Source organism: Emydura macquarii, unplaced genomic scaffold, assembly GCF_026122565.2.
Source record: "Emydura macquarii macquarii isolate MOO-44397 ecotype Brisbane River unplaced genomic scaffold, CSIRO-AGI_Emac_v2 contig_554, whole genome shotgun sequence".
Taxonomy (NCBI): Eukaryota; Metazoa; Chordata; order Testudines; family Chelidae; genus Emydura; species Emydura macquarii.
Window position 1 is genome coordinate 8879329 of NW_027130691.1, and position 17687 is coordinate 8897015.

Consider the following 17687-nt stretch of genomic DNA (forward strand, 5'->3'; position numbering starts at 1 on the left):
TTGTCCAATATAAAAGACTGACACAGGTCATATAACATCTCTGAATTATTTTTGTAATTTAAGTAGTATCCATTGAGGAAAGCAGAATTGTTTCCCTGTGGTCCATTTATCACTGTTTGCTACTAATTAGAAAGCTCAAAATACAATGTGCATGACTCACTTTATTAGCAATGTCTTTGTGCTGATATATCATTCCCTCTGCTTCTTCATGAACTTTCATACATTTTGTAATTTATCTTGGGATTTGTTTTAAAGGTTTCTGACAGATGCGACTCCATCTTTGTTAATGGCAAGGAAATGAAAAGCAAAGTGGATACCATTGTGAACTTTACTTACCAGCATTTTACCACCCAGCTAGAAGTGACGGTCTGGGCTCCACGGCTTCCTCTGCAGATAGAGATCTCAGATACAGAACTTAGCCAGATCAAGGGCTGGCGGATACCTGTCACCTCCAATAAGAGGTAAGATTGCTACATTTGCATGATCTAGGTGCATGCATATGGCCAGGGATTTTAAGATCCAGCAGATTTGTTCAGAGGCTATTTTTCAGAGGGGAGAACACCTCATTTACAAACAGTTTATAGTCTTCTTTGGCCTTAAACACTCTCACCTGTAAAACCTGCAGGCCATATTCTGTCCTCATTTACATTCTGTAAAAACTCAGTGAAATCAATGAAGTTGTATGGAGTACAAGTCAGGTCCAAATTCCACCCTCTGATTTGCACCTACAACCAACATCAAAATCAAAGCTAGCTGCATGGATGTGAATCTAAGGAAAGAATGTGGGTCTAGCACATCAGGCAGGCAGCTTAACCTCTTAAGGTCACATAGGGTATGTCTACACTGCAACCACAGGGTGCGATTGCAACTTGCATGGACACAACTGAGCTAGTTTTAATCTAGAAGAGCCAAGGCATGGCAGCACATGTGTCAGCACGGGAGGCACCAGCCTGCCCAGAACTGTGGGTAATTACTAGGGCCCCCATGAAGGCTGCACAGCTCCATTTTCACTGCTGTGGTACCTGAGCTGGCTAGATTAAAGTTAGCTCATGTATGTCCACACAAGCTGCCAGCAAACCCTATGATCACCTCAGTTTCTCCATCTGTAAAATGGGGTAGTACTTGCTTATGTCATAACGGTGTTATTAGAATTTATAGCATAGTAAAGACTATACTTTAATGGTGGAATTATGCTTTATGTATACAGGTCATTTCAATGCACAGGAGCTCAGCTAGTGCAAAGTAGCCCGCCCTCCACCCCGTGCAGACATGTCCATAGTTACAGCCTAATTCGACCACCCTTACTCACACTGAGTAGCACCTTACTCTGAGCTGTTCTATTGAAACCTTTTTGCCGGAAAAACATAAAGTTGGACCTCCAAATGCTAATATTTGCATGCAGAATTAATTGGAGGTGCAAAGCTATGGGCACACTTACTTGTGAATGCCATACATATATTGCCCACAAAAATAGATCGTGTTGAGGCCTCGCGGTAAATCAGGCTTTTAGAGTTTAAGTCCCTGCCCCTTTTCCCTTGTGCTTGACATTAATATAGCTCAGTGAGCCTTGTTAATCTCTTACACAAAATTTAGACGGGAATATGGCATTTTCAGTTAGGCCCCTTTTAATCTGCTCTTTCCCAAGGAATGCAGGTCCAGTTGCTCTGACATTTCTGAATACAGATGAGCTTCTCATTTCTGTGGATTATTCCATTTGACCTCTGCTGCACACATCTCCAGCTCCAATAATAGACTCACCTTCTGTCTCCTTATTTTTCCTAAGTCTGTATCTGCTATTTCTGAATTCACAACAAGCAGCAAAAGTGCACATTGCACGGTATTGTTTCAGTTATTTTGTCCCATTGGTCTAGATGATTTGCTAGATTTGATTTTACCAGCAAACTCAGAAAACAAGCATGTGTTTACAAAGGCTATTTTCAGTGGCTTACAATTTTGCCCATGGTTTGATATTTATCCTGATTTACTGTTACAATGTCATTGTGCCATGCGACACCAGATTTTAAGGAGCATGCAGTGCCACAGTTACGCAGCATGGTAATAACACATAGGTGTGAAGGATGGGGGGAGAAAAACTTCCCACAAATCGTCAGTGATATCAAGAAGAGCAGGTGGAGCTATCTGAGCACACATAGAAGCACGTGAGTGAAAAAAGGGTAAGGTGAATGAGCATTAAAGCAGCAGATCTTTTGAAGCATCAAGCTTTGTACATGCAAGTTCTACAAAGGAACTCAAAGAAACACTACTTAGCAGACCCGATTTAGTCAAAGGAGGTTTCACAAAAGACCGTATTCTGATAAAGAGACACTACTGGCGTGAAAGGCTTCTTGAGCTTTTTCTTCCTTCCCCTCCCATCCTCAAAGGACCTACACTGGAACAGCCAACATTTTGACAAGTGGCTAGATTAAGCATTTCCAGGAATACTACTGTATTGATGAATTTCAGGATAATTTGAAAAATAGTATTGGTGAGCATGGCATGACATCAGATCGAATTTATAATGCAAATGAAAAAGGGTTTCTGGCAGCAGTGATTGTACTGCTGAAAATTCTAGCAGTTCTAGCTAAAAGCCTGCTTTGGCTTTGCTCAGTGACTAGGAGGACACATCTTAAGTGTTGAAGAGACCAAACAGAGAGCAATTTAGCACTTTACAAAGGGATATAACTAGAGGTAACGGAATAAATTAATCAGATACTCCGGCAACGAGCTCACTAAAAATAGGCAGATAATCGGACATCTGCTTTTGTCTATCTAGGAAATGCTCCTGATCAGTAAGGTGTCTGTGTCTAAAGGACAGGTAGTGAAGAACTGGCACAGTGAAAACTTTTCTAAGTTCCACTGAGGAAGACAAACTTGCTTTTTGTGGAGAGAGAAAATGTGCTAGGTGGTTAATTGGTGACAACTACTACAACAGTCCCAGAATTACTTACTAACTTTCTTTTGCTTTAGAAGTCCAAAGAGATGCCCCTTCTGCTGATTTAGGGCCTGGCGCTGTAAGTCTTACTTAGACACAAATCCAGCTGAAGTTAATGGAGTTTTTGCTTGAGTAAATGACTGCAGGATTGGGTTGTTGATGTTTATTATAGGAATTGGCTTTTGAGCACCATGCATGGTGAGTTAGACATTCAACAGTGGTTAACATCGTGGACGTTTTGACTTTAAACCCATTATGCACAGCATTGGACATTTCCCCCCTAGTGTCTAGTTCTGATTTATTGGGCCAGTTGAACTAAAGATAATGGTCTGAGAGCCTGCACTGATTGCAAGCTGGCAAGCAATCTTAGTTCACTGCTGCTCAAATTACATCAGTACCATTGACACATCTTTAGCAACCATTTTTCTGTGAAGGGTGGAAGAAAAAGTGTGGATGCTGTACTACTACAAAAACACAGCTGGTTGTTTGACACTGTGTCAGCTATCTATGCATGTGTGACTGGAAAAATATTTCAGGTTTCTAATAAAAATAAATTACTACTGGGTTTATGAAAGACTAGAATTTTTTTATTTGCTTTTTTTTCTATTTTAAATCAATAGGTAATCTGAGACTAGCATTAGCTATGCTAGCCCTGACATCTGCACTGTATGTGAGCTTTAAAGTTTCCTTTCCTTTTCATGCCTTGTGTGTTTTACTCAATATTTAATAGTTTTTCCGAGTTTAGGAGGTTTTTGGTTTTTTCGCTCTCTGTCTAGGTGTTTATACTACAGTAGTACTACAATATCTGAGTGCCTGACATGTATTTATGTATTTATACTCAACAAGAAGAGGAGATGAATGAGGTATTTCTAGAACAAATACCAGAAATATCCAAACACAAGACCTGGTAGTACTGGGGGATTTTCACTATCCAGAAATCTTTTGGAAAAATAATAGTGCAAAACAGAAAGTTTTCAGTAAGTTCTTGGAATGTATTGGGGACAACTTTTTGTTTCAGAAAGTGAAGGAAGTAACCAGTGAGACAGCCATGTTAGACTTAATTCTCACCAACAGGGAGGAAAGGGTTGCAAATCCAAAGGTGGAAGGTAATATGGATGAAAGTGATCATGAAATGATAGATTTCATGATTGTCAGGAAAGGAAGGAGTGAGCGCAGCAGAATAAGAACAATGCACTTGAATAAAACGCAGAGAACTGGTAGGTAATATCCCATGAGAAGAAAATCTAAGGGATAAAGACAGCTGACAATTTCTCAAACAGACCATATTAAAGACACAACTGCAAACTATCCCTATGTGAAGGAAAGATAAGAAGAAGAAGAAGGAGAAGAGGCAAATATGGCTTGATCAGCAGCTTTTTAATGACCTGAAAATTAAAAGGAAACCTAAAAAAAAGTGGAAAAAAGGATGAACTGCTAGGGAGAAGTACAAAAGAATAGCACAAGCATGTAGGGACAATATCATAAAGGCTAAGGCACAAAATGAGTTACTCTTAGCAAAGGACATAAAAGATAGTAGGAAGAGGTTCTTTAAATATAATAGGAGCAAGAGAAAGATGAAGGAAAGTGTAGGTCTTCTACTTACGGAGGAAAGAGCTAATAACTCATGCCATCAAGAAGGCTGAGGTGTTTGTCTGTTTTGCTTTAATTTTCACTGAAAAGTGACCAGATACTCCCGCAATTAATATTAACAACTAGGGGGAAGGAACACAAGCCAAAACAGGGAAAGCACAGGTTAAAGAATATTTAGATAAGTTAGATATATTCAAGTCAGGGCTTGATGAAATTCATCCCAAGGTCATTAAGGAACTAGCTGAAACAATCTCAGAACCATTAGCAATTTTCTTTGAGAACTCATAGAGGATGGATGAGGTCCCAGAAGACTGGAGAAAGGCAAACATAATACCTATATTTAAAAAGAGGAACAAAGAGGACTCAGGAATTATAGACCAGTTAATATCTGGAAAGATATTGGAACAAATTATTAAACAATCAATTTGTAACCACCTAGAGGATAATAGGGTATAAGGAATAGCCAACATGGATTTGTAAAGAGCAAATCATGTCAAACCAACCTAATTTCCTTCTTTGACAGGGTTACTGGCCTAGAGGATGGGGAGAAGCAGTAGATGTGATATATCTTGATTTTAGTCATGCTTTTGACAGTCTCCATAACGTTCTCATAAACTAATTAGGAAAATGTGGTCTAGATGAAATTACTATAAAATGGGTGCACAAGTGATTGAAAGACCATATTCAATGGATTGCTGTCAAATTGGGAGGTGTAGCTAATGGAGTCCTGCAGGGGTCAGTCTTTGGTCTGGTACTAGTCAATATTTTCATTAATGTCTTGGATAATGGAATGGAGAGTATGCTTATAAAATGTGCAGATGACACCAGACTGGGAGGAGTTGTAAGCACTTTGTAGGGCAGGATTAGAATTCAGAACTACCTTGACAAATTAGAGAATTGTTCTGAAATCAACGAGATGAAATTCAATAAAGACAAGTGCAAGGTACTTCATCTAGGATGGAAAAATCAAATGTACAACTACAAAATGGGGAATAACTGATTAGGCAGTAGTAATAATGAAAAAGAGCCAGGAGTTACAGTGGCTTCCACACTGAATATGAGCCAACAATGTGATGCAGTTGTGAAAAGGGGTAATATCATTCTGGGGTGTATTAAGAGGTGTGTTGTATGTAAGACACTGGAGGTAATTGTCTTACTCCACCTGCCAAAGTTGAGGCCTCAGCTGGAGTACTGTGGCCATTTCTGGGTGTCATAGTTTAGGAAAAATGTGGACAAACTGGAGAGAGTCTAGAGGAGTGCAACAAAAATGGCAAAAGATTTAGAACACTTGACCTATGAGGAAAGGATACAAAAATTGGGCATGTTAAATCTTGAGAAAAAAGACTGAGGGGGAAGTTTTCAAATATGTTAAGGGCTGTTATAAAGAGGACTGTGATCAATTGTTCCCCATGTCCACTGAAGTAGGACAAGAAGTAATGGGCTTAATCTGCATCATGGGAGATTTAGATTAGATATTAGGAAAAACTTGCTAACTCTACTGGTATGTAAGCTCTGGAATAGGCTTGTAAGGGAGGTTGTGGCATCCCCATCATTGAAGATTTTTAAGAACAGGTTGACCAAACATCTATCAGGGATGGTCTGCGTTACTTAGTCCTGCCTCAGTACAGGAGATTGGGCTTTATGACCTCTAGAGAGGTCCCTTCCATCCCTATATTTCTTTGATTCTACGTGTACACTCTCATTCCAAATAAAGTAGCCTTTAAAAGTGAAGTAGCCTTCCAGTGTGAATTAAGCTAAAGTGAACCAAGGTCACATTACTTCTGCATAAGAGCATCCACACAGGGGGTTAACATGCTTTCAGTAATGCCCTTTAAATGAATGCCTTTTAGTGAATTAAGCATAGCTTCACATGTAGAGAGTTTGCATGGTAGATTTTATTTTCAACCTCTGACTGCACCTCTGTCAGGGTACCACATCACATTTCTTGCTCAAACAATGGGTTGAATGTGTGCAGCAGACATTTGTGGCTTCCACAAATCAAGGTCTCATAGAAGCTTTTCAGTTGAAAAAGATTTTTCTGCATCTAGGAGTGTTGCAAAAATGCCTTAAAAAGTAAATTTTCTTTTTTTTTACGAGCGTTTCAAATTAAAACACCAGCTAAACTGGTTTCACTGCTCCTCTTTTTCTGTTTAAAAAATATCATCTGGCTTGAGAAACCTGCATGCCTAGTTGCAAGTTAAAATTAAAATGGACAAGCTCAAACCATTTGTAGAACAGGTCTATAATAGAAAAGCACACAGATCACATCATTGCTAGCAGGCACTATTATAACAGGGTTGTTTTAACTCTACCCTCCAGCAAGGATTTTATCTGTCTGAGATGTAAATGAAATGGAATTCTGGCACCCTTGGTGCAGGCCAGACAAGCAAAAAATCTTCTGAATACATTTGTAAAGGAGTAAGAAATATGGATAAGCAGGAGTTCGAAAGATATTCAAAGCACAAGGCTCACTAACCTTAGAGTTGACCAGAAAAAAAAGGCAATATGAAGCAGTAGCTTGCATTTAAGAGGACACATCTTAAAATGAGCTCACTGTTCAAGGGAGGATTTTAGGCCTACTAAAAATCACTAACAAGACATTAAGGCTACAGCGACCATGTAATTTAATGGATTTCAAACACTTTGTTGCGTCTAAGAAGGCAAAGTACTGAAAAGCTCTATCTCATTAACTGAATCAGGGATTTGTGGCTTTGAAATGGAAATGGATATCATTTGTTTAAAAACACTCTTGAATTAAAGCAGGACAACTTGAGTTAGCACCTGGCAATGGAAACTTGCAAAGCATGTTCTGAAATTGCAGGCACATCACTTTCCTTCTTCGCACCAACTTTACAGGGAGTGGGCATAGCCTCAGACATGCTAAGTTATAAAGTACTCTCCAAACTTTTCTAACATTCTACATTTTTGTGCAAAAGTTCTAAGGTACTAAGAAATGTGGGCTTGTATGTAGAAATATTAGGATGACAACAGCAATGGGCGCTATATATATAGTGTGTGTGTATATATAATGTGTGTTTGTGTGTGTATACACACACACACACACACAAACAAAATCCTTCCCAAGTAGCATTATCTCTCATGTGGATACCCATGAGCTCTAGAGAATAGTATGTTGCGGGTAGCAGCTGCTCTTTGGCTCCACCCCCTCTGACCAAAGACGTAAGCTCTTCTGACCCATTGGAGGGCTGACCTCAGGTGGGTGGAGTGGTTTCCATAGGCTACAGAGGGCGTATGGCATGTGACTGTTCTTCCATGTCACCTGCACAAATTGACCAATCTGTCTCCCCCAGCTCATGTTTCTGTGGAACAGAATGGGGCTGACATGTTCCCCATCCCCACTCTAACTAGTTTGAATGGAAACTAGGGATATAAAAATTCATTTAATTAAGAATCTGTTTAAACTTCTAATAATAGAATGTTTAAACAGTTAAATGTGTGTTGGGGGGAGGGGGTGAAGCTGTGCTAAGCTTGGCTCCTCTCTGCTGAGCAAGAGCTGCCTAGCTGCGGCTCCCACCCCTCTACCCCCGCTGCACATGCACAGCCGTAGCTGGGCAGCTCTCACTCGCGGGGAGCTGAGCCAAGCCCAGCTGCTGCTCCCCCACTCAGTTTAAAGGGTAATCAGCCGTTTAAACGTTTAGACTTTTACATCCCTAATGGAAACAGAATATATTTCCCCTGTGGACCGTTCTAGCAATCTGCAGATTCAGTCACAGAGTAAACATTAATAGCAGTAACATGCTGGTGGGACCGACCGAGTTAGGCATTTGGTATGTGAAAATAATAAGGAAAACACAAATATATAAGCACACATTTTAAAAACCAATCAAGGGGTACATCTACAGTGCAGTCAGAAGTGTGACAGCCACACATGGATGTTGGATCTGGCTAGCTCTAATAACAATAGCCCTGAAACTGAGGCAGGAAAAGGCAGCAATGGGGAAGCAGCTCGAGTACCTTACCCAGGGTACTGGGAGGTTTCGCCTGCCCGTGCTACTGCGGCTGCACTGCGTTTGTTGTTGGATCCAAACCTGGGTTAAAATTTTCCCAAAGTTTGGGGTGATTCAACATTTGGGCTTTGGTTCAGGCCCAGCGCTGAGTGTTGGCAGAACAAATTTGAATATGACAACAAAGATTAGCAGGGTTGGGATGTTTAAGGAGACCCAGCAGGATTCCATCTGTCTTAACTAGACAGGATTGGTCTAAGAATGAGAACATATCTTGGACCACATTTCTTTGAGATGAAACTCTTGAAAGTTCATCCCTCTCTATCTGTCCAGTTCAACGAATGGGTAAGGGTACATGTTCTTTACAGAGCTAATGAGTTCTTTTATAGTATTTTACAGCCTCCAAAGCCCAGAACAGGCGAGGGGCAGCTTAGTGTTGTCCTGTCACATTTGTTTTGCTTGACTGGGACCCATCAACTGACAGAGTCCAGATTTCATTTGTGATGGCAGAGGAAAGGGCACATGATTATGGAACAGAAAAACCTCGAAATAGAATAAAAGGAGAATTTTGAGAAAGATATGAAATGCATCCGAATAGTGGAAAATTGATTATTTCTCTTTTCTCTAAATGAGAAGCAGGCTGGGGAGGCCAGATTTGGGTTTTGCAAAACCTCAGTCAGGTTTTTGATCTTGTAGAATCCAATGTGGCTGATTCAGATCCAGGTTCCGTTGTGTCTGATCGTATGGGGTCAGATTATTTTTAAAAAATGTTTCTATTCATAACCCATCTCTAGACTAAACTCAAGGGGCTCAGCAACCAACAGCTCCCATTCAGAAATCTAAATAACAGGTCGGATTTTCCAAAGAGCTCTTTAAGCACAAGAGGAACCACTGGGTGCTGATAGTTCTGAAAATATGGCGATTTATTTTGGTACCTAAATGGGAATTCTTGGTCCCAGTTGTGGGCTCAGAGCAATTTTGAAAATCTGCCTTGAATATATGCTTATTTCTGCTGGTGTGAAATTAATTTCTATGCATGGGATTTGCACGGCTTTTTGCATGGTGCTGCTGTAAGTCATCCTTCAATATCCCTTGTTTCAAATATAATGTGCCACATTCTTCCTGGATGTAAATTCCATTGGTTTTAGTGAAGTAACTATTCAATGATATTAGAGAAATTTATTCAATGATATTAGAGAGACAGGGTGGGTGAGGCAATATCTTTTATTGGAGCAACTGCTGCTGGTGCTTATAAAGAGGAGGGTGATAAATTGTTCTTCTTAACTATCAAGGACAGGTCAAGAAGTAATGGGTTTAAGGAGATTTAGTTTGGACATTAGGAAAAAACTTCCTAAGTGTCAGGGTAGTTAAGCACTAGAACAAATTACCTAGGGAGGCTGTGGAATTGCTGTCATTAGAGATTTTTAAGAACAAGTTAGACAAACACGTCTCAGAGATGCTCTAAGTAATACTTAGTCCTGCCTTAGTGCAGAGGACCGGATTAGCTGACCTCTCGAGGTCCCTTTCCAGTCCTACATTTCTGTGATTCTATGAAACTCTCTCCTAACATTAGCTTTCCCAGATGTATGAGCAGTTGATGAATTATCCATATGAATGTGATTCGTCGGTGGATTTGGTTTGCAGGATCATACGGGGAGGAGAGGTGTCTATGAGACAATCTTTCTAATGGAGATGTAGCTGATAACATGAAAACATTTAAGAAATCCTGCAGACTTTTCCAGTCTGTGAAGGTTCTACATGGAGTTTTTTCTTCAGGTCTGGTTTGGTCTGGATATTGCCCGTCTATTACCTCACCCGTCTTGTCTCTCTAATAACCTGGCACCAATCTGGCTACAACAACACTACAAACAATATTCAGCTGCTGAAAGGTGTTCACCATGGACACATTGCTGTATATATCAGCACATTACATGATGTTTTTCCTGGTTCTAGCACTCTGAAGGATGTGGATTTTTTTAGATCCTTTTTTATCTCACTGGTTGCTAACTTTGTTGTAGACCATTTACAACAATTGGGTTTTATAATCGCTTTTTCATAACTTGTATTTCAAAGAGATAAAAGAACAGAGTAAACACTAAAATACTAACCCAAACCCCATGAAAAATAAGAGGGTTTTTCCACATTCCCAATCCCAGCTTTAGAAATGGTTACAAAAAAAGGAGAGAAATCACATATTTCTAGGCAATAAATGCCACAGCATGGGGGGCATCATGAGAGAAAATATGACCACCTAGTGCTAAATAGCTGACTTTCAAGACAACAGAGTGGTTCAAATCAGAGAATCTGTTTGCATAGCCTAGGATGCAAAGTGACTCAATGAAAAAACAGTGTTTAAAGCATGGAACTGTTGCTCTGTGCATGAACAGCAGTATTCTTATACAACTCATTGTGATACTTGAAAGCCGATAGGAACCTTTAACTGCATAGCTGCAATTATTACAGTATGTGGGGAGATAATTAGACAATTATAAAGCAGGTGTCTCTCTCAGTACTGTTGGGCATAGCTGTGAGTGAGAACACAGCCAGCCATGAGCTTCATACTGCTCTTTGCACATCATATGATGTTATGTATTAGTTGATATACTGATTACTTATGGAAGTGTTGGGTTCTGTTTGTCTGAACTCCGGCATGGTTGTTATATTGATTTATACCAGCGCAGTTACCCACATGAACAGTTTTATATGTAAGATGAAATAATAACGTCATACATCTCAGCCACACAGGGCTCTGTGAGCTGGAGAGGTGGCTAAAGGCGGAGCATGATCTATGCCGGAGTTCCTAAATGCATTATGCCTGTGCAGTACATAAGCAAAGATACTGCCATGAGGATGCTGCAGACCGGGTCATGCTTAAGAGTGGCAGCTGCCACACCTGTTATGCAGATGCAACCTCTATTTCCCCCAGGGCTGATCTGCAACCCTGGGCCTGCACAAGGGGGCTTGGTTCCCTAGCTCCTACTGTCCAACTTTCCATGATGGTTTTCTCAGTCCCCTAGAGGATTTGAGCGTCTGATGAAAATTAAAACAGGTTATAGACCCCCTGGATCTTCAGCAATGACGAAAATGCCGCAGAGGGCTGTGGAGGATCTGTTCAGAAAAGCATCCAGAAATCTGATGATGATCCTCTGCTGGCCAGAACTGAGGGTGACTTCTCAATTGTGCATTATAAAACAGCTGTGCAAAATTGTCATTAAAGATTACCAGCCGAGGCATCAAAATCTATTTTCTCACCCCTCGCCAGGCTGGGAGATGATAATGAAAAGACTAATATAATATTGACTTGCTATGTGGGTAGAAGTTTTCAAGGCTGTAATGTGATTCTGAGAATTAAGGATAATAAATACACATCCATTTACAGGCCTACCCGTGACAGTGATGATGAAGAGGATGATGAGAAGAAGGGAAGAGGCTGCTCCCTTCAGTACCAGCATGCCATGGTGCGAGTTCTCACACAGTTTGTAGCAGAGTCTTCTGATTTTGGAGGTCAGCTGACCTATATGTTGGGCTCTGAGTGGCAGTTTGACATCACGGATCTTGTGACCGATTTCATGAAGGTGGAAGAGCCTAAGATCGCTAAGTTACAGGATGGACGAGTTCTGGTTGGTCGTGAGCATGGGATAACCACAGTTCAGGTACAGCTTAAAATATATCTATATATTCAGTGGGGAGACTTGGGGTGAGAGCAGTTCATTACTAGCTATTAAATAAAATGCTGTTGTGTCTTAGAGGCAAACATTAATATAACACAGAAGTCTGAATTGGTTTCATTTTTGTTTCATTTCGTATGTCTTAATTTCAGCAACATAATGCAGTCTGGGTCATCAGTGTACCTACAGATGCAGATAGGCAGCTAATGGCATTTTCAAATGCACCTAAGTAAGTTAGGCACTGAACTTCTTTGAAAATGCCAGTTGACACCTAATTTATCATTCGATGCCTAAGTATCTTTGAAAATGTGGCATTTTGTGTTTACAAAATGGTAGGGGAACTCAAAATTATTTATAATTAATTAAAAAATGATGAAATGTTTCTCTCTATATTTGCTTACATAACCTCCTATTATATCCTTGTATACAAAGTCTATGTTTTGGACTAAAATAAAAGGACAGTGACATTTTGGGCATGATCCAACACCCACTGAATAGAAAGACTCCCATTGACTTCAGTAGGCATTGGAATCAATGTCCTTGGGCTAGATTTTCAAAGGTATTTAGGCACCTAAACGTGAAGATAGACATCATCTGGTACTTAGAAAAGGACCTAAGTAGATTAGGTAACAAATTCCCATTGAAAGTCAATGGGTGTTAAATGCCTAATTCACGTAGGCACTTTTGTCAATCCCAGTAGCATCTTTAAGCACCTATGTAGCTTTGGAAATTGGGACCTCTGTCTCTTTAAAGAGGTCAGCCCAGCTGCGCACTTACAGGTATTATATTCTGAAGCCAGTGGAGTCTGTATTTCTCTTCTATCAAATTAGCGTACCAGTATTATTCAATAGCCAGCAGTGTAATTACATTAATAGGAGATTTTACAGAAATTGTAAATGTAACTATATATATTAAAAAATCAAATAAATTCAGTTCAGTTCATTAATCTCCATTCTGTACCCACGCTGCACAGGGATGAGGCTGTAATTTAAAAACAGTGACATGTTTTGTTAAACGAATTTTGTATATATAGTAATTAAGTGGCAAATGAATATAACGTTTTTGGGAAACATCAATTATAACTTATAAATGAATGCAACAAACACAGGACTGAACTGAAAGTGTTGTACCAATCAAAGTTACTCTGCTTTATAACATTGAGTCAACTGCTGTTTAATGCAAGCCCGCTTACTTGCTTTCTGAAGGTTCTGTCGCCTCTCTCTGATTCCATCTTGGCTGAGAAGACAGTGATAGTGCTAGATGACCGTGTAACAATCACAGACCTAGGTGTACAACTAGTAGCGGGCTTGTCCATGTCTTTACAAATAAGCAAAGGAAATAAGAGAGCTATTGTGTCTACAGCATCCGCTTACGATACTCTTCATACCCCAAAACAGGTATGATCCAAAATTATAATTAATTGGTTTGTTTACTGTGTTTTCTAGGATGCCAGGGAAAGCCTACTGTATAGCTATTCCTTTTTGAAAAGCAATACAACTCATGCACCTTAAGATACAGTTCCCTGTAGCTTACGTATTGCTGGCCTATTCCCATCCAAATACCCTTACCACGTGTGTAATAGATTGACCATACACCTAGTTACAAGACACTCAGTGATGCATGTTGCTCATGGCAACTGACTGAGCATAAACATCATTCCAGAGTACCATACCCCATTGGGGAAGTGGGTGTGTGTCACTTCAGTGGACACGTGTACTTCCCAAGGCACTCTAGTGTGCTATGAAAGGATCCTGACTACTTAGGTAGAGGTAAGATTCCCATCCCGATTCCCTATTGTCCCTTGAGTTGGACCCGTACAGCCAAGGGAAACTCTTAGCTCAACATGAACATCTCACTGATTTTTGAATGGCTGAAATCTTCTCTGATGTTTTTTTATACCTTTTATAGATTCAACCCCTGCAGTCCCTAGGCAGACTAAACCAGTACAGTTTTTGTAAGATTAGGCCCATCTATTCATTCAGATGAGATAGATCAGATTTAGCCACCCTTCTTCATGCTGACCTTATTCTGTAAGTAGTCCCAATAGTGAAAATGAAACTATGAAAGGAGTAGTATATAACTCAGTATGAGACAGAATGGTAGAATCTGGTCCTACTGAAACAGGTAAGATTCTAACCCATTAACCAAAGCAGTTGTGTTTTGATAGTGGGGTGTATAAACTGTACAACTATGTTTGTAGCATAATTAATGCTGCTGTGAAAAACACTATGATCAAACTATCCTCAAAAAGTAAGCGGCAGCACATTTTTGTAAGTGTTTCTGTGATTTCCAAAAGAGACTATAGTCATTTCTATACTTTTCACATACCATTGTATATTTAGAAATACTATGATTGAAAATGCAAATAGTCCATTCAAATCTGTTTCATAATACATTCTTTTAAAATAAGATGAGTATGAATGCCACACCTAGAGTTTATGAAAGTGCATTATATTACACACAAGGTTAAAAGCCAAGCAGCATTTTTTAAATGTCCCGTTTTATGACATTTTCCTAAATTTATTAAAAATCATGATTTTGGAAAACTGATTGTTTTCATCAAATGGGCTTTGATGCTGGAAAGTGACTTCTCACTTTATACCCAGAAAGAGTTGTGGGCAGGGTTTTGCAAGCACGCTTTATTAGATTTCAGTGTTCATCTGTTTAATTGTACCTGCAAATAAAATACATACATAAATGATATAGAGCACACAAAATTGTAGATGCAAAACCAGAAGCTGAGTTGAAGGATTTTGGCAAAAAAAAAGAAATAAAGTTATACAGTATATTTATATCACTGGTGTCAAACAAGTGTAAGGGCTCAGAAACCCAAAACATGGTGCCTTAACTTTTACACTATTATTTCTCCTCCTTATAGGAAGCCATAGTCAGTGCTTGGATTTTGTTCAGTGATGGCTCTGTGACACCTTTAGATATTTATGACTCCAAGGATTTTTCTGTCACGGTCACTTCAATGGATGAGATGGTGGTGTCTGTCCAGCAAAACCTTCAGTCAAAGTGGCCTCTGGTAGTTGCAGAGGGTGATGGGCAAGGACCCCTGATTAAAATTGAAATGCTGATCAGTGAACCTTGTCAGAAGACGAAGCGAAAGAGCATTCTGGCTGTTGGGAAAGGGAATGTCAAAGTGAAATTTGGTCAGAAAGATTCTGACCACCAAGGAAGCACCAATGACATTGATGATGTAGACAGAGAGTTTAACAACCATGTGAGCAATGCTATAGAGAAGACGGCGGAACAGGAGAGGACAGTGCAAGAATGGGCCAAACATGGCACCTCCCTTAATCATGAAGACAATGTCAACAAAAGCACAACTTCCAAATCCCCCATTGATCAGAAAAATGCTTATGAGGATGGCCAGCTCCATAATAATCCTACTGCCTTCACAAGTTATCCTACCCAAGTAGAGGCACCAGGGCAAAATAATCCCAATGACCTTGCGTTGACTTCTAGAGGGTTAACGGATTTGGAGATTGGCATGTATGCTCTGCTGTGTGTTTTCTGCCTAGCAATTTTGGTCTTCTTAATTAACTGCGTGGCATTTGCTTGGAAGTACAGACACAAAAGGTTTGCTGTGAGTGAGCAAGGCAACATCCCACATTCTCATGACTGGGTTTGGCTTGGAAATGAGATTGAACTCTTGGAAAATCCAGTCGACATTTCGCTCCCATCAGAGGAGTGCACTACCATGATTGACAGAGGGATGCAGTTTGAAGAAAGCAACTTTCTCCTTAATGGGAGCTCTCAGACGAATCTCCATAATCAGATCCTCAGATCTTGTGAGTATGCTTGTGAGAAAGAAGTTAAAAGCGAACCTATAAATCCTTCTGGGCCAAAACGGAAGCGGGTCAAGTTCACTTCATATACCACAATACTGCCAGAGGATGGAGGTCCCTACACCAATTCAATTCTATTTGACAGTGACGATAATATTAAATGGGTATGTCAAGATATGAATCTTGGCGATTCCAAGGAACTTAGAGACTATATGGAAAGACTGCAAGACAATATGTAAAATACTTTCTTACGTTTGTATTCACCTTTATGCCTTCTGTTATATGGATAGTGGAGCAGTCAGTCCAGTCAGCAATAGGAGGTTAGAAAAAAGTCTAACTTTTGGAGGTCCCAAGATGATAACTGCATGTCATCGAGATTGTACAAGAGGCTGGCTGAGTTAATCCTGTTTCACTATAAACCAGGATGTGCCCCTAAAACAGCTACAGGTAGGTGTTGGAGGTGTCACACGTGATGGCTGTTTTCATATACTGCCTGGTACTAGCTAAATGCTAATACAATTACGCTCAGACTCAGAGGAGACTACGTTTGTTTGTCAACCCATGATAAACAGTGATTCAGAAAACAAGAGATTTTTGGTTGATTTTTCTAGTTGTCATTCTTTGTAAAGCACAGTGGATATTTCTTGCTTACAGCCTGAAACTAGGTTGACTTTAAAAGAGATCTGAATGAATCTGTCCAATTTTATTTGCCTACGAGCAATGCAGCCAAGTGATCTCATTATTTTTTACACATACAAACACCCATATGTGGTTAATTAATTATCTGTATTGTTTATGAAGACTGATTGATTTAGGAAACACTAAATATTTTCTTTGGAGTTTTGGTTTTTTTTTGGTTGTACCAAAGTGTACCACAGTATATTTACAATTATTCAGGTTTTCTGTTCACGTGCATTCATCCTAAAGGATACCTCTTCATCACGGATTATCCTTCTCCTTCCCTTGCAAATCTTTAATATTTGAAATGTAGAAATGTATTAGAAATCTTACACTGGAAAAGGATTGTATCTTCTTACAGGGACTTGTACATACAACAATAAACCCTGGAAAATAAAAATCAAGGAGCAGCCCTGGGTTTATTTTTTGTCATTGACAATATGAAAAATAACTTGAAACAAAGCAGAACACACTTTAAAGAAAAATGCTTCCAATGAAACAGCAAAATGTATGGAAATTCGTTGTGGGCTACACGTTGTTATCACAACACTAAATGCAAACGTGGTATTGAAATGCACAGAATAGGAAGCAAATTGCCTGGGAAATATGCAGACTTGAAACTGGTATTACTCTGTACTGAAAAAACAGTGATATTGCAGCTTAGCAGCACATAGACATCCATCTACAATGGCTGGTGCACACAGGCTTTGTCTAAAAGCCATCTCTAATCATATGTCTGGCACGGAGAAAACCTTTACAAGTTCCATAACAAAAGAAAATACTGGGCACAGTCATATAAAATGGCTATACCCAAACTTGACAGGAAGAACGGTAATGCTGGAGACGCAAAGCTTCCATTTCACAAAGATCATATGTGTTTTTACACTGAAGTATGATTGAAATGTTTTGAAAATTATATCAAAGGAACATTTATGCATGAAATGTCAAAGAAAAGCAAAACAGTACATTGGGCCCAATCATAAGAAAAATGTAATTAACACCGGATCCAAATGCAACTACCTCACATCCCCCTGCTCTCCCAAAATGATAAACATAATGG

At 39.6% G+C, this 17687-nt stretch overlaps 1 protein-coding gene across 1 annotated transcript; it reads left to right on the forward strand.

Moving 5' to 3' along the window:
• Positions 1 to 282: 282 nt before the first annotated feature.
• Positions 283 to 17025, forward strand: LOC137147363 (transmembrane protein 132B-like). Its single transcript, XM_067539372.1, has 4 exons — positions 283 to 461; positions 11867 to 12140; positions 13361 to 13552; positions 15034 to 17025. The coding sequence occupies exons 1-4, from the start codon at positions 298 to 300 to the stop codon at positions 16186 to 16188; spliced, it is 1785 nt and encodes a 594-aa protein (XP_067395473.1). The 5' UTR covers positions 283 to 297; the 3' UTR covers positions 16189 to 17025.
• The last annotated feature ends 662 nt before the right edge of the window (positions 17026 to 17687 follow it).

What these genes read in the sequence shown, in the direction of transcription:
- LOC137147363 (XM_067539372.1), top strand. Translation starts at nt 298, where the DNA reads ATGAAAAGCAAAGTGGATACCATTGTGAACTTTACTTACCAGCATTTT. An exon ending in ATGGGATAACCACAGTTCAG is followed by an intron (nt 12,141 to 13,360) that starts GTACAGCTTAAA and finishes TGCTTTCTGAAG; the next exon opens with GTTCTGTCGCCTCTCTCTGA. An exon ending in CTCTTCATACCCCAAAACAG is followed by an intron (nt 13,553 to 15,033) that starts GTATGATCCAAA and finishes TCCTCCTTATAG; the next exon opens with GAAGCCATAGTCAGTGCTTG.